The sequence below is a fragment of the Podarcis erhardii genome, assembly GCF_964252035.2.
Source record: "Podarcis erhardii genome assembly, chromosome: 9".
In the NCBI taxonomy this organism is placed as follows: Eukaryota; Metazoa; Chordata; class Lepidosauria; order Squamata; family Lacertidae; genus Podarcis; species Podarcis erhardii.
The window spans coordinates 41,869,030-41,887,390 of record NC_138512.1 but is presented as its reverse complement, the minus strand read 5'-3'; the positions used below and the strand labels follow the sequence as shown (position 1 = coordinate 41,887,390).

Here is an 18,361-nt window from a genome sequence, read left to right as displayed (position 1 = left end):
ACCCCCAGAAAAAAGCAATGAATAAAAGCATTTGTGTTCTTAAAAAAGCATAGAAGAAAATTACCAAGAAGCTGAGACTTTAAGACTGTGAACCTCTACTTACCTAGGAGTAAGCTCCATTAAATAGGATTTATATGTCTACATATTATGGGTTCTGTGATATAATAATCATGATATTAGCATTACGCTGACATCCAATACTGTCAGAAACCGCATTACATAAATATTTTCTTTTGCTGGTGGGTTTCGTCTACAGCACACAAAATTTGCTAGTTTCATCATCCAACTACATGTCATAATTTTTGTAATGATTCTGTAAGAACCATTAACAGACTTCCATTTTGAAACAGTATTTTTGTATTGTTAAATTGCAACAAGGAGAAGACCATGATGGGATGGTCCATAAAACACAGACATCTTTTAAACAAGAATATAGACTGTTCTGGGTTACTTCTGCTTCATTTTCCTAGCCCACACCTCCACCCACCTAATGGAATATAAGGAGGCCACTGAAGGAAAGCAGAGCTCAATCATCTTAACAGTTGGATTCACCAGGGCTCTGATGTGATCTACTTTTTCTCCAGCTTAACTTGAGTCGAAAATGTCCCACAGAACTGTAATTTCCTTCACTTTGACTGTGAAGGGGAAGTAGGATGTTGCACCAATGCATTGCAATTCTTTATTTCATTACATAATAAAATACTTCAAAAGCAGCACTTTTGGAGCTGTTAGGCATTTATTTACCATGGTGGGTTAATCTTGTTCAGGGAGGTATAGAAGCTCAATAATGAGCGCTACAGTATATAAGCTAATTGCAAGGATAAAACCAAATGAATAATTACTTAACTCCAGAATGGGGCCTGAGGGAGTTCTTCTTTAATAAAGGTTTAACTCACCAGTGATAATGAATGCAATCTCACATACTACTGAATAACACTATTAGCATAATGGCTGAGATACAAGGACTATAATTAGAACTTAACAGAAATGTTAATTACCCACCAGTAGGGTACTGAATGGAAAGGGAATTTTTTATCCCTACCCATAAAATGGACTTGTAGGAGACTAGTTTAATTATTCATGCCTTCATTTACCTATTCACCAAACCAGAAGATTAGCAGCTTCTAGGTTATTTTTCCAAATAGAAAAACCAATAAAAACTTCATTTTTAAAAATAAAGTTGAATTTTTGGTTTTAGGTACTGTTGCGGCCTTAACAGCTATAGGCCAGGAGTAGGGGTCTATATCAGTGGGTACCAAATTTCATTTTTTTTTAAATTACACCAGATTGCAAGTCAACCATTCAAATTTACTAATTTATCAATTGTTTCAGGAATAAAAGAATGGAAGTATTGTATTGTCTGCTGTGACTGAGGCTGTGTAAGTAAGCAAATAATTGCCCATAGAATTAAAGTTATAGAAAATAAGTAGATGACTAGAAGCTCACAAACATATTGGTGAATCAATACTTGAGGGCACATGCCAAGAGGGATCTCACTAAATTTGAATTAATGTTGTAGAATGAGGTTGCCTCGGGAAAGGGATAAGTTTCTGCTGCGTATAGGGAATTACTGAATTTATCAACCAGATACCTCACTGGTCTTAAAACTCTGGAAAACATATTTCAGTATTACCATACTGGACAGTAAATGGAATAACATGTACTGTAGTATTCTGAGCCATATAAATCTATGTTTGAATGTATAACAGAATATTCACAGGTGGCATCACATATTGACACAGTTGCCCTTTGTAATATCGAAGGCAGCACCATTATGCTTCCATATGAACTGACCTGGACCTCCAGTCATCATTTGGTGCCCTTCTTTATGAAGGGCAGCAACGCAAGAAGTTCTTTTCTATGGTGGCTCCCTGCTTGTGGGATGCTTTCCCCAGGGAGAGCATATCTTTAGGACAGGGTTATCAGGCATCCCCGTTTCCCGGGGACAGCCCCTGGATTTGCAAATAAGTCCCTGAACAAATTCCATCCCCGGAATGTCCCTGGATTTCATCTAATGTCCCTAGGAAACGCAGCAGGGGCAGTCTCAGCAGGCTGGAGCACTTGGCTCTGGCTGGCTTCAGGAGCTGCTCGGAAGCCCCCATATGGTGGTAGTGCAGGGGCTCTAAGATGCAGCTTCCAGGCTGCCTCCACCTTCCCTGACCCTAGCAACTAAGCTGTGAAGGGAGGCTTCATGCTGCCAATCAGAGCAGTCTCCCAACTCCTACTTGCATGCAAGCAGGCGTGGTGCGGGGATCTCTCAGCTGTGAAGGGAGGCTTCCCGCTGCCTATCAGAGCTTGCGTGCAAGCAGGAGGAGGCAGGGATCTCTCAGTTGAGGGATTCCCACTCCCTCCTGCTTGCACGCAAGTAGGAATGGGATTGGGGCTGCTCCGATGCGAAGGGAGGCATTGCGCTGCCCGAGCCTTGCTGCCGCTTCCGCTCTTGGCCCTCCTTCTCCGCCTTCCATTCCTAGCCCACCACACACCGCTTCCTCACCACCACCACCACCAAAGAACCAACAACTCAGGGGCTGCCCAGGCTCATGGAGAAAGGAGATAGAAGCCTCAGAGGAAGGGGAAATGTGGCGGTTGAGGTCAAGGCGGCGGGCGGCCCTCTGCCACTGCCATCGCTGCAGCATCAACGTCCCAAACATGTAGTATGTATGTATGTATGTATGTATGTATGTATGTATGTATAGTGTCCCTGGATTCATTGAAAAAAATCTGGTAACCTTATTATAGGAGCCAGGGAAAAACATTCCTCTTTCCCAGACCTTTGGCTTAGTAAACTACCTATGACCCTTTAAAGTGTGTGGGGGGGATATTGTTTCTGCTTGTTACTATGGTATTTTTTGTGTTTTTGCATTGTAAACTGCCCTCGGATGAAGGGCAGTCTAGAAATTTAAGACCTTGAAGACTTCTGTGCTGATGACACTGCAGTGCTCACCCCTGAATCTATGGGAGAAACATACTCAACAACTTAATTCCAAAAAACTTATCACATGGCGATTGGCAACAGCTAGGATGACTATAGCACAACCATGGAAGATTCTTCAAGGCCTACAAGTATATTTATGGCATAAAAACGTATGCGGTATGGTGGGATTTCATTTCTCATGCTGTTACTATTCATCTCATAGACTCTTTGTCACCGCTAATATGGGATAATATGGGATATATGGCTATCTTAAAAGCTTTCATTTGCCGGTGTTCTCTCATGTTTTCTCACCTCATGAATAGCAAAGAAAGTGATGTAAGGCCCTTTAGTCGCATTTTTACTAATTTTTGTCTTGTTTGTATTTTGTGCATGATTGCAATAAAACTCTTTTTACAAACCCCGATAACTGTTTCTACTAACAAGCAGACTTCCTAGATATAACATCATGTTGCAAGTTTTCACAGCTAGAATAACTTGCAAATACGCCTTGTTATCCAGTTTAGAAACAGGCTTTCACTATATAATTCTAGACCATAATTAGTTGAGTTTCTGCATAAAGAAAGAAACAAGATGTGTCTCCTTAATGTCAGAAATGATGGGAAGGATACAGTTAAGTCTTTCTTAAGTCTTTGGGACACTGGTTCCCAATTCCTTCTCCTCCTCAATTTTTTTTTACTACTAATACTGCTGTTTATTTATATACCTCTTTTCAGTCTTCTACTTGTCAGTGAACAAGGCATGGCCTTCCATTTCAAGGGAAAGGAATTATACGAGCAAAGGCATCTGTAGACCCCATTGTACTTTAGTGAAGGCATGTCCATATCCTTGACACATGTTTTTCTATCTCCATTGCCTTCCAGCTGGCCTCCCCTAACTGTCCTTGAATATTATTATTATTTTCAGGTGCCCTTGACTACAGAGGAGTGCAGGGATCTCTGAGGAGTTAAGTGTCAGATAACACTCATTATCTCTACCAATATTTAACTGTAAACACTTCCTTGAAATAGAATGCAATCTTTAATGTAGTTTTAGAAGGAATAGCATGCATTACGCCATACAAACTCAGCAGTGGGTTGACTTTTTTTCTTTCTGAGCATGGAAGAAACTAAATGTATATATTTGAACAGAAGATGCCACAGGGCAGTTTCAGTATTTTGCAGCATGTTATTTCCTCCCCCGTCCAGTAGACTTCCTACCAGTACAAAATCACAGTGGAAAATAAGATTCAAGCTGCCTCAACCTTTGCCTCCTGCCATCCGTTCAACAATCCAGCTGTTTTAGCTCTTAACCCTCTTTCAAAGAATTTCTGACTCATTGCTTTGGCTATACTGTAACAGAAGTGCTCCAACTGTCGAGGATTTGAATATCTTTTAAAGACTTTCAAGCTTGCTTTTGCTTTGGGGTTTTCTGAGTAACAATGAATAAAATGACCTATTTGATTAGCTTGCAAGTTCATGTAAATATAACACAGCCCTTGGGAGTTTTGAAATCATTTTTCAACTAAGCAAGGTAAAAAATTTTTTTTACATGTAATTGTCTTTCAGAATGAATACACTTTTTTAACCTCACAAAAAACCCCAACCCACTAGACAATGAGCGATATCCAACCAAGTCAGAGTACACCCATTGATTTAGATATTGCTAATTATGCTATATGGCTGAAAGAACATGTTAAATTAACAGCCCACTTATTCAGAATTAAGCCCTGGTTTATTCAATAGGGCTTATTCCCCAAGAACTAAGCCTAAATGTTCAACAGGAGCCATTGTATCCAAACTGTTATTTGTATAAAATTAACAGATAATATTGCAAACTATTAACAGGGATGAAAGAGTGGATACATTTTTAAAAATACATTAAGACTTTCACCACTTCTTTCATTTTCACAGATTCTTTCGTCATGAACCACTATGCATGAATGTTCACAAATGCGTGTTCAACTTGTATACCATACACTGGAATTAGCAGCAGTGGTTGGTGTGGTGGAGCAGAGCCACAGTGTTGCCCTCCTGACACTGGGGAGTAACCTTCAATCTATCTGGATGAGGATGGGGCTGAGCACAGTTGTGGTGAGGTCGGGGCTACACAGAGCCAACCTGGTGCACCCACTAGTACATTCGTACAGCCCTAATCTCACTGCTGCCCTGTCCCACTCAGGTGAGATGCTACCACACTGGTGTCAGGAGTGTGACCCTGAGGCTCTGCCCATCTCCATCAGCCATAGCTGAGAATTAGTGTAAACTGCCCAATAGTCTTGAACAGTGTTTAGCACTTGCACAGGAGAGCAGTGTGGAGCTGCAGCAGATTAGATTATGTCCTATCCTAGGGCTATTGGTATAGTCTCAAAAAGGCAGCACCTTCCATTTAGACCAGACCTTTTTGGCTAAGCAGGCCAGGTCCTCACTCCATCTGTCCCCACCCCTTTGGGCCAATTTTAACAGGTGGACAGGACAACCCACCTGCCAATCTCCTAGGAGATGATTGACTGGTGGGTTGTCCCAACCCCCTGTCAAAGTCCCTCATGCAGCACCTTCTAAGAGCTTCAATGCCAGCAGGCTGACAGGTGTTTGGGAAATACAAGGAGCATTGCAACAGGCTTAGCACAGGACTAGCAAGACTGCTCTGTAGCAACTGGCTGCACTATTGACAATTATTAAGAACTGGTCAGCTGTTGCTATTTTTGCTATATTTGTTGACTTGTAATGGATTACATTTATTGCATCATTATTTTTCTGTTGTAAGACACCCTGGAATGATTTTATGAAGGTCAGAATAAAAATGTTTTAAATAAATAAATACATAAAGTTGATTCACAAGATCTGCTGTTGAAGATGCTGTGCACCTTTATACCCTTGTTAGAGCATCATCAGATTTTGATAATGCACATAATGAAGATAATTTTGTATTCTTGAAGTGCTTTTCTTACTGCAAGTGCAACAGCTGGCGTGTGTTATTTCTCTTGCAGTAACTTGCATCCATACCAGTGTATGCATGGCTCTGTTACAATACAGAGCACATATTTACCGACTAGTCGAATCTACAGTAAAAACTGAGAGACACAGCAATATTTAAGATCCAGCTAATTATCATTTGGTTGCAGGTGACTAATAGCTTACTTCAGTAATCCACCACTGCACGCGCGCATAAAAGTGCTACTGAAGGTTCCTTCATGAAAATAATCCTTATTTCTTTTCCAAGTTCACAGCTGTGTATACTGCAGGCAGTAACTAATGAAACACTTAAAATGTCTGTCTCTTCATACTCCAAAAGCTTATGAAGCTATGAGCCATGTGAAAGGTCCAATTCTGCCTTTCTTGCTAAAGATAAAAAAATTGTTCACTTCTCCTCCACTTTCAGGATTTGGAAACAACCATACTACAGTGTCTTTTGCATTCTCCCTTTCCAAAGATAACTTAGAACTGATCGCGGTAATATCTGTGGCAGCTACCTTGCTCTTCTTGTAGGTCCACACTTTATGTTACTCTGGATGCAATCCATTACCTTTTCACTATCATCCACACAGTAAATGACTTGCTCATGCTACACAAAGATGAAGCAGTGTTTAATAAGGGCACTCTAGGCTATCTCTTTCCATTTGGGGGAACAGAAGGAATCACCACTGATGGGCTGTTCATTGCCCATTTAATGCCATCCCACAGGCAATGCTTGTAACTACATTGTAAATGGATTTTTTCTTGTCTAATAAAATTGGATTTAACAGAAAACAACGACCAGCAGATATGAGCCTTACAGCAATCAGCAAGGGCACTCCCAGACACCAATCTCTTGCCTGCCTGCCTGCAGCAGAAGTAGCAGATCATAAGCTATGTAGAGGCAGTACCATGGCACACTCCTTATTGTGCATGTTTTTCTAGTCGCTGCCTCCTTCACCTCCTGTTTTATCCTAGAGCATGGAACAAAGAATTGCAGAAAGCACTCATGTCCCCAGTTGTGCCAACACAGAGATTTCTCATCAGGGATGGTGGAACAGCTCAGCCCGGCTATGTAAGGGACCATACTGGCTCCTCAAGTCACTTGATTCCCCAAGGGCAGAAAGATACACTATCCCCCCGAACACCTGCAAAGATCCAGCCAGCTGTTCCCTTTGCTTACAGAGTAATATAGTGGTAGCAGCAGTAATAGGCCTGGATGCTGACACTGGAGTTCCCATGTCAAGATCCCCAGTTCCTCGTCTGATAATCTGTAAGGAAAAGTTTAATTCAAAAAAATCCTTTATTCTACCCTCTAAGTTAAATATCTTTCCCTCTGTCATAAGCAGAGTAAGTGCTAAGTAGACGTGGGAGGCTCAGGTTACAGAGAATTTCCTCGCCGGCAATAATATGACAGGAGATGGCAAAGGTCAATCTTTATCCGAGTGATGTTACATGTTCAGTCTACACACAGGGCCCCAGCTGTCAGAACACAGAATGGTAGACTAGAGGTGCTTAGAAGCACTCAGCCAGTTTTCATTCCTTTAGAGCACTCTCATTTGTGTGTAATACAGGGGCACACACACACGTACACACACACACACACACACACACGTACATATATTATTGTAAACTTGAGGAGAAGGACAGCTGTTTTTTAGTGCTGTGTAAGTCACTCAGAGTGTTTTAAAGGACAAGCCACACAGCGTATACAGTGTATGTTAAGCATGTTTCATTCAGGCATACTCTTTTTCTTTACTAAGCAGTTTAGAAAAACTAATAATTTATTTCTGAATAACTTCCGAATAGCTTTTTGAGAAGTATTGCTTTTTCTGCAAAAGCAAAATTCTGTTTGAAGACGTGTAATACACTACTAAGCTACTAAGTTATATATTGTCCTAATCCCTTCATTGTATCTAATGAAACAAGCAAACCATTGAGGTGCTGGCACTGCTATGCACTATACAGTGGATGCATATTTTGATATTTATCTAATTTATGCTGGTGATACTTGGATGTTTGATGAACATAGATCAGGGGTCAGCAAACTTTTTCATCAGGGGGCCGGTCCACTGTCCCTAAGACCTAGTGGGGGCTCCTTGTGGGGGGCTGGACAATACTTTGGGGTGGGGGATGAATGACTTCCTATGCCCACAAATAACCCAGAGATGCATTTTAAATAAAAGGACATGTTCTACTTGTGTAAAAACGCGCTGATTCCCGGACCGTCCGTGGGCTGGATTTAGAAGGCGATTGGGCCGGATCTGGCCCCCGGGCCTTAATTTGCCTACCCCATGACATAGATGCTTGATGAAGCACACAGGTCTCCTTAGAAGGATCAGGCATTTGTTTTGTTTTTAAGAATTAAGTTGCTGTAGCTTCAGTTGAAAAGGAAAGACTCACTGCCATTGCCTCAGAAAAAGTACATAGTCACGTTCTCTAATAAACAATGCTGAAATCAGTCCTAGACTTACCTTACGAGCATTGTGTCAAGGGCAGGAGTGAGTGAATAACTTGGGTGGCTATTGATTTTAGGTATAGATGGAAAGTTATCCGACAGCACTTTTGTACTTTTATGGAGAACCATGAGACAATCCTGCCTATCCACAGGATTTGCTTAAATGATTAAAAAAAATAATCTAGTGAAATACAAGTGGGATTTTAAAAAGCCACATTTACCCATTCAGTTATAATAAAAGATGCAATGTTTCCCAGTAGAACCTGTGGAATAATTAAACTAATTTTCCAAAATTATTCTAGTGTATTCAATTACATATTTTAATTACTTTAGAAAAAACAACTTGCAATGTTAATGAAGGAGACAGTAGTAGGAATCATGGTAGAGGACAGGTTTCCTGTTCATGCATTCCAAAAGCCTTATTAGAAAATGTAAATCAAATATTTGATGAATACTAAGAGCCTTTGGGATGCTACAATTAACATTACCGTTGTGACACCAGGAATCAGGTTGAAATATAACTGAAGTCAGTTAAGGTAAGTGGATTTCAGTGCCAAAGGGAACATTAGCTCTTTTAAAGAGGCCCCCCAGAGATTTGCCTGGCATTAAAAAAACATTTTAACTACACAGAAATTGTGATGTAAACCAACCAAGGCTGCTAGAAATTCAAGTTAAAGCTCATCTATGGCCTTTGACGCTATGGCTGGAAACAATAAAGCATAACTATGTTAAAACATTCCCAAAGAAGCAGAAGAACACTTGATTTGAGTTCCCTTTATCCAAATAATAATTTACCCAACCTTTTAAAAAAAGAAAACAAGAATGGCTTTGTGCTGGTATCATTGGAAATCAACAATACAGGTAAAATTTTATATTTTGAGTCCTATGAACACTTGGGTAACTTATCTGTGAATAAACATGAACAGGATTAGGCTGCATCCAAAGACTTAAGTGCATGTGGCTAAAGTAACATTATTGTTCTTGGAATCATGCATTTTTATATTAATATTTTAAGCCACTTGCCCATCAAAAGATGAAGATGGAGATCAGAAATCCAACTTAAAAACAATATTCATATAAAGAGTAAACAAGACCAACCAGCAAAAAAAAAGAAACACAGCAACAAAAATTTGAGCGGAAAACCAGGGAAACAAACAAACGAAAACATCCTGATCTATAAACCTGACAAATCAAAATTGTTTCCAAGGAGCATTTAAAATGCTTGTCATTTGGGGGCCATTTGGAATTCTAAGGAGAGACAGTTGCATAGTCTAAGTGCCACCACCGAAAAGGGCCTGTCTCATGCCCAAAACCACTCTGATCAGAAGTAAATGGAGAGCTCCGGAATCTACAACAACCAGTCACCGAAAATTCTCTGCCTCCCCCACATTGCTGTTTCCCCCCCCCCCTTTTAATTTATGGTGAACTTGGAGGTGCTGGCCTGAAAAAGTAAAAAAACAAAAACACATTTTCAGAGCTCCAAGGCACTTCCAAAACTTTGGGAAGTGGGGGAGTCTATATTGTGGATCACTATGAATATTACTTTCAACGTGGCCCGGGGAAGCAGTACTATTTACCTTAAATTTGTGCCTTGTCCAAAGCTTTTGCACAGCCTCTGTAGCTATCATCCTTCCATGCCCTTTTCAGCAGAAGCTTTTTCAAGACAGCAAATGGTGATGAATATTTAAAGATGGGTTTTTTTAAAAAAGAAAACTTTGAAAAATGTTTTGATATTTATATCCCACCCTTCAACACATTATCAGGACAGATTACATGGTCAAGGAACTGAAAAAACACACACACAGTTAGAACACATTCACAAATCAAAATTCCAAAAATTTGGGGAGAAATTAGGATGAGCAGTATTTTGGATGCATTCCTAAAGGGTCTTGCATGTCCTCTCTGCCCCAGTCAGATATTTGTTACCTTCAACTGACCAGCAATACACAATCCAAACAGAAGAAGCCCGTCACACCTTTATCCTTGATCAGACCTTGTCAAGAAGTCTGTGGATTTTCCTGTCTGTTGCTATGCAGCCCCCTTCCCTCGAAAGCTGCAAGGCATATCATTCATGATTGCTATGGGAGAGCAATTTTCACATGGCTTTGTGTGTGAAGGGGGTTACTGTCAATCTTCTTCAAGTTACTCTTCCTGAGTTACTTTTTCCAATGCAGTCTTACTGTCTTTTGTGTATATTTGCTTATTTACACATTTACGGGCTCAGAAGGGACACATGAAAAACAACTGGCTGAATAGGTAGCTTGTTTGTTTCAAAACACAATTCAATCTATTGGTTATGATGTTTAAAGACCTATAGGATTTGGGACCAGGATATATAATAGGCCACCTTTTGCCACACAAAACTGCCCACCTAAGAGTTTCTCAGCGCCAATCACACTCTAGACTCAAGATGGTGTGTTCAGGCAGCTTATAGCAAACCAAGAGCTCCATCAACCAGGCAGCATTATTTGAGGTGGGAGTGGAGAACAGAATATGGTATTTCCACTTCATCTATCTTCATCCTGTTAGGAGTTCAGCCTACACTTGAGTAGGAGCCTGGCAGAGACACATGCCTGACTGGCATGTTCTCTCCCTCCTGGTTGAGGAGCTTCAAAAGCTTTCTTCTGCCCAAACATCACAGCAACCAATGTCAACAGACACCGGCACACTTAGGGATCTGCAGAGTCTTCACAACTTGTGTGACAGACCTCAGAAACTCAACATTTTGGCTAATCTTTTAATTTAATTGCATATAAACACACACGGAGCACTGCAGCATGGCTCCCTCCCTCTCTCTCTAGCATCAGACAGCAAAGAGAAAAGGAATAAAGGACAATAAAGGACTTCATGGAACACAGTAACATAAACATCCTGTCTCCGTCACTTCTCACTCTGTGGAGTCAAAACATATACCGTCATGTGATAGACAACAATCCCATGACTGCAATCATGGAGCAGGAATTCTAACATCCTCCCCCAATTCATGATCTGTGCTGCAGTCATCTGTGTAACTGCAACAACCATACAGATGTCATACACACAGTATACCCCTGTAGCACCCGTTCCACCCTTGGAACTACCTGCAACTGGTTTAGCCTTGGACCTCACCATCTTGCACTTCTGACTAGTCTTGGCGTCATAGCTCTTATCCACTGCTCTTAAGGTAAAAGCCACAACAATAAGATACAAAAAAAAAAACAAAAAAAAAAAACCTAGAATGCCTGGAAGATTAAGGTGGCTTGTCCTCTGAGGATTTTTACTAACAGATCTGGTTTTATAGAGCGCACAAAGCACTACACTTAACAATGCATGTGAAAATGTTGCACAGCTGCACAACACTCACGACACAGAACATAACATTGCCCACAAAACTATGGGGGGAGGGGAATGATAAATAAATAAATCAAATGCTCTCTTTGGTCAGAAACCTCTACACTTATCTCTCTGAAATATAGCAGCCTTCATCCCCTGAGAACAGCCTACATTGCCTGCAGTTTCCTTCAAATGGGGGAGAAGGCATTTATTGATGTTCTCATTCTAGTCAATAAAGAAGCCATCCAAGTCTTCAGAAAATGAGGTGCTCTCAGCTTCAAGATGAAGCACAATGTCTGTCCAAGCCTCTGAGGGCAAGGTGACCCGGCTGTCCAAGTGACTCAGGTTCCAAGCCCATTTTTGTTTTTTATACAGCCCTAACAACTACTGGCTCATTTGAATTACTCAGCAGCATAATGTAGCTTCTAAATATTACTTAAATAAACAAAGTGCACATTCCTTCAACAATTTAAACCCCCCTTTGCCTAAGAACAGCATTCTCTACTGCCTCTGAACAAAAACATCCAGAAAATCTCTTACCTTCTAATACCATTTTCATTGTATTGTTCATTTCAGCCAGGGTTGGGAAAAGGCCACAATCTCTGAAGAATTTAGGTAGCTCATTTCTATCCATCTCTTTCAAGAAGTCTCTCTTGGTAAACATTATTTCGTAAACTAGAATGTAAAATAATGTATATGTACATTTTTATTAGGTGAGAACTTTAACAAATCTTGAATTTTCTGTATCATTTTAAATCAGATATTTTAAAGTTAACAGTATTTATGAGTAGTATTTTTCAAAATACTAAAGTTAACAGCATAGTTGCATTACCTTCTCAAATGCAAAACAAATTATACAAAGCAAAGAATGAGTGGGATAAGGTATCATCCACACATAGCATGGTATAGGGGTGAAGTATAGTGTGGAAAATGGTCTTTCAGGAGCTCTTGCAATTGCAGGTCTTAACCCTCCCATAGACTATAACTCATTGCATAAATGGGAGAGTGGAGGGGTAGAAAACTGGAGAGAGAGAAAATTCTTCTTTCTCATCTTTCATTGATTCCACTGCTGCTCCTATTCCCTACCAATGGACAAGGGAAGGAACAGGGAAGTGCTTTGGAGGGCTGGGGTAGGTGGTGGCTTTGGGGGGCCAGGGAAGTAGAAGAAGCAAGAAGGAGGGTATAGGGGTTCCTCTCTTTTGTTTAGAGGGTTTTTTCCCCTCAGGTTTTTTTTTTTATCTAACTCTGGAGCAGGGAAATTGAAGGTGGGGTTTTTGAACCCTGAAATGTCATATCTAAGTCAGGCTCAGGTGAACTCCCACAATATCCCTAATTAAAAGGAATAGGAAAGCCTGCTTCTTCAGAGCACTCTATGTGTTTGTCAGTGTGAACACAAATTCAAGAACAGGATGCATTTTTTTTTTTTATTTTATGGATCAGCTTTAGCTACTCAAAACGATTTTTCTAAAGCTGAGTGGTTCTTATTCAACAGCCATAAGTGCTCAGAGCAAAATAAAATAAATGCATTCTGTTATTATACAGAATTATCTCCAGATGAGATATAGGTTCAATTATAGTGTTTATGAGAAGACGCTGGAAACTTAGGTCTGACGCCATCTCCATAGGTGAAATCAAACAATGTGAAATCAAACTCTATTTACACTCAGGCCAACAAGGCTGTTAACTCATCAAAACTGAATGTATAATATTCTTCTTTCATCTCATCTCCAAACTCTGGTGCCTGGTAGACACTTTGTGGAGTTTCAGAGCTTTCAGGACTTTTGAAATGGGACTAGAACTCATTTAAGAAAACATTTGGAACACCATGCATGAAAGCGTTTTATAGGAATGATATGACTACTAGGGGTGGAAGTGAACTGAGTCACCAAGATCTGTTTCTGAAGGCTGTGCATTTCTTCTGGCCATCAAGCAATAGAAGAACAAGCTGAAGGGGAGGAGCCAAAGTGCTCCTTTCTTGTGACTAATCACCTAGGGCACAGCCTGTGGCCACCAAGATCTGCAGGTCCAATAAGAATATAAAGAATTATATAACTGGACCTCTTGTTAATGCTGTTGATTATGAAGCCTGAGACAGTGTAATATAAAAGTGTGTGCCTTGGTAAAAGAACAGTCTTTCCGGATATAATAGTTTACATTTTTTTTATCAGTAGTGTGCTTGTTTTATGTAAGTTTTAACAGTGGATTTGTGATATTGCTTTAAAAAGTGGGGGGGGGGGGTTGCAGTACTTTTAAACTATTTGTGTTTTATAATGGGTAATACCAAACACTCAGGTAGTCCAGGACTTATCTCTCTGTGTCTAAATCTAAAGAGAGCAGAATTGAGTCTGCCCCCCCCCCCCGTTTCTCCAACAATCCCCTTTGAGTTTTGCAGTATTTGATTCAGGTGCTACAGGGTTGGCAGTGGCTTCTGACCAAGCTGCCACACTTTCACCTGAGGCATTTAAAGCTGCTCCTACACCTGACTTGGATAATGTTGTCATATATCCATACCTGAGGCAGCTAAATTTGCTCCGTCTAACCCAATTTCTAATAGTGAGGATGGGAACATTTTGGGTAAACTGTGTTACAGACTACAACTCTCTGCCCAGGTAGAGTGCCAGTCCACCTGCTCCCAATAATGTCACAGTGCTGTCAGGCATGGAATGTCCAGAGTGAGAAATCAACTCGTCATTGTCAAAAGTACACTTACAAGTCAGGGGGAGGTATGTCCATCAATCCTACTTCTCTCAGATAGTCCTAGGTGTGCACCTGATGAGGCAGTTGCCGCAACAAAGACGCCCTGCCCCCAAACTTGGCTTGTGTATCCTCCCTATTTGGGCTGCACAAAAGCAGGTGAAGACTCTGCCTCTGTCTAACCTTCTGCTCCTCCCGCTTTAATCCTCTTATGGTCCAGGGAGACAGTGGGACAGGAGATGTGGGGGCAGGAGGAGGCGGTGCAGAAGCCCTTGACTCTCCACCAGCCTGACTTATCTTTGCTTCCTTCACTCTCCAATCCTGAATGTTCTCCTGCCTCTGCCTCTTGTCTTCTGGCTGTTACAGGTTCCCCTTATTCACTGACCCCTTCTTCCAAGTCAGTCTCCAACCCCACTTCTCCTGGTGCCCACCCCTCAGTATTCATCCAATCCCTGACAAGTAATATTTCATGCCTTGTCAAACTATATATTTCTTGCTACTGTTTCTATATAAGACAGAGGGCCTTCTCAGTGGTGGCGCCCACCCTGTGGAATGCCCTCCAACCAGATGTCAAGGAAATAAACTATCTGACTTTTAGAAGACATCTGAAGGCAGCCATGTTTAGGGAAGTTTTTAATGTTTGAAGTTTTATTCTGTTTAATATTCTTGTTGGGGCCACCCAGAGTGGCTGGGGTAACCCAGCCAGATGGACAGGGTATAAATATTCTATTATTATTATTATTATTATTATTATTATTATTATTATTTCCATTTTCACTATGTTGATTCCTCCACTATTGCAGTCTGCATTCAGAGAGTGCCGCTCCAGGTCTCTCTCTCTCTCTCTCTCTCTCTCTCTCTCTCTCTCACACACACACACACACACACACACACACACCCCTTGGATATGCATGTACTGATATAAGATATTCAATGGTTAACTTCATCCTTTTTATGTGTAACTGTACCCATTAATATTTTGAAGATGTAGGCAAATTCTAAGAATTGGGCTGGGGGGCAGGGAGGCTTGGTAATCATATCATTAAATAAGAGGTAGCCGCTTGGTTTTATTAATATTTTTTTTCATTTCATTTTACAGGACAAGCTTTCTACCAGGATGCTGAGGGTAGCCAACCTGCTCTTTAATTCATCAGCAGCCAACTCATATTAAAGGTAACACCAACACCAAATAGAATTTGCCTACACCCACCCACATCAAGGACTAACCCAATCATTGGAAAACATACACATACACACAATTCAGAAAATTGTATGAAAATTGCTGGGGTGCAGATTTCAGCCCAGCACTAGATCTTCTCGCTGTCACCAGATATATTCACTGTCAACATAGAATGGTATGATCACTGCTACTTCAGCTACTTTACTAGTTCCACTGCTTAACTTCAAAGTAATACTTTATATTTATCTATTACCCCCTTTTCAACATTTAGCATCGCTAGTGTGATAGATGCTGCTATATCAAGCATAGACTGTTGCTTTGCCACATTGGCCATATGTTCACTCCATATTCTGTGCTGGAAAATGCCTGCCAAGCGCCTCGTTTTCCTCTGTAGATGGACCTGCCTGTTTCTCAAGCTATCTCACTGCGAATACTCAGATTGAGTGACTTGCCAATTTGCTCCATCGCTTCCTATCGCTTGCCAGTTTGCTCCATCATTTCCTATCTCAGGGTCAATGTAAACATTACAGCCTCCTTGTGGAGACTGCCAAGAAGACCTTGGCAGCACTCCACACAGTACACATCATGTTTCAGCATTTGCTAATGCATGTGTCAGGACTGAGTCACATGTAGTTCCTGTGTGCCAGTGCCATTCCTGCCAAGGACATGCCACACTGATATGCAAACGTGGCATGCCCTTGGCACTCAGTAAGTTGCTTTTGCATGCTGTGACCATCACCTTTCATGTGGAAAGACTTTACAGGCAGCTTCCATAGGGGAGATATAACATTCAGATTGGAGCTGAGCTAGCACAGGACTACAGAAGACTGTGGTGAACCTAGGAATGCTACCAAACAGCAGTGCATAGTAATTTCCAATGAAGAAGCTGAGGGCAAAGTGGATGCTGAATATTTCCTCTACCTGTCACTTCCTATCCCCTCCCTGAGTCCCTTCCCCAAAACGTCCCTCCAGCTGGACTTATTTCCCATTTTGAATACCAGACTGGAGTGGGGGAAGCATATGGAGAAATGAGTTGGGGGGGGCAGGCAATAAAACAATGGACAGCATTTTCAGCAAAGCTCTTCTGCCCTCTAATGGAAATCACTAAATCCACCCCCGCCCCCTGTGCTTTATTACTGTTTGGTGGTGAACTGCATTGGAAGATATAGGACTCCCACCATCCCATGCAGTTCTAACCATAGAACCTGACAAAACAACACACAGTTGTGCATCTCAGTGCTCAATTAGCTAGAAGCTCCTAGTGTTGCCTAAATCAGGGGTAGCCAACATGGTGTCCTCCAGAAGTTGTTGGGACTCTCATCAACCCCAGCCAATATAGCCAGTGGTTGGGGATGATGGGAGTTGTAGTCCAGCAATGTCTGGAGGGCAGCAGGTTGACTACACCAGTCTAAATTGGCCAGCAGGTGCTTCCCAGGGTCTCTGACTGGGTTTTCCCCATCATCTGCTACCTGATCCTTTTAACAGGAAACTTGGGACAGTGTATCTGTGCTCTATACCAGTGAGTTACGGTACCTCCACATAAGAGTCTTATAATGTTAATACATAAGCCTGTATTTCATCTATGGTGGAAACATCTTTGAAACAATACTGTAAGCTTTGGAAAGCACAAGAGATGGTTGCATTTTCTGGAATTCTGAAATATTGAAATATAGACAGCATTTTAAAAAGCAAGAGGTACTGCAATTTCAATAATGGTTTGCTCTGAAATAATATAATATAATATAATATAATATAATATAATATAATATAACCAATACATACATCTTTTGTGGTCAAGATAGTCTTCTAGTTGATCAAATATTAGGGGTGTAGTTGGATCCAAGATTCCACATCGGCGTTTAATGCGAAACATCACTTTGCGATATTCCTTTACGACAGCTAGTAAACTTGGTCCATGGCTCCTAGCCTACAATTATGCAAATATTTTGTTTTAATTTATTTCAAAGGGAAAGGATTATAAATTATTAGTGTGTAAAATAAGAAACTCTTAGAGGTGGTGAACAGAGACAAATCCCTTGCAAGTATGTACAAATACAACCAGGACACACACACATAAATGAATGTGATGAGGCAAGTATCAAAGTCTATTCAAACTATTGTAGAAGTTCTACAAAGCAAAAGTGAAAAAATAAAACGAGAAGCAACAGGTGTTAGTGTTTTGTTGGTGGGGGAAATATTACCAATGTGCAACAGCAGATACTGTGATACAGGAGAACACAAGGAAATATTATATGTATTTTATTTAGTTATAAAAGTATTTATATACTGCCCTCTCATAAAACTTCAAGACAATGTAAAGCAACATTAGAAAAAACTTCAAAAGCAATGCAGATGGATTAAAAATTACCGTTAACTACAACCAGATATGGGGTGCTATACATTGACTCAGTTCTCATGCAATAGTAAGCCAAGCTACAATTAAGCATGAACAAGAATGGAGACACACAAATTGAAAAATCATATCTGCCTTGCCTCTCCCCCAGCCTTGCTGCCATCACACTACCCAGAAGTCATGGTTTGGCTTAGGGTTATGTGCGAACCTGGGTTTGTGACTTCTCTTGCCCAAACAAACAAGCCAAGAATACATGGTTTGTTTAGAGTGAGAAATACTATGACCTTGGGTTCACACATAATGCTAACGCAAACCATTGCTTACGTCTGGACAGAATGGCAGCAGCAGGACTGGGGAAGAAGGAAGCATATGTGATTTTCATTTTCTATAACTGCACACTTGATCATTCACACTAAGCCATACTTATCATTATATGCAAACCATTATATACCTGCACCAATGTTTAAATAAAGGGCACAGCCTGTGGGCCTTCAGTATA

At 40.8% G+C, this 18,361-nt stretch overlaps 1 protein-coding gene across 3 annotated transcripts in view; it reads right to left on the bottom strand.

Moving 5' to 3' along the window:
• IQCM (IQ motif containing M) overlaps positions 1 to 18,361 on the bottom strand; it is an 86,296-nt gene that overhangs the window by 32,203 nt on the left and 35,732 nt on the right. For all 3 annotated transcript variants that reach the window (XM_081875375.1, XM_081875377.1, XM_081875376.1), the window contains exons 9-10: positions 17,292 to 17,436; positions 12,176 to 12,310 (exon numbers count right to left, since the gene is read on the bottom strand). In XM_081875375.1, coding sequence (XP_081731501.1) covers positions 12,176 to 12,310; positions 17,292 to 17,436 — 280 coding nt within the window. The remainder of the gene's footprint in view (positions 1 to 12,175; positions 12,311 to 17,291; positions 17,437 to 18,361) is intronic.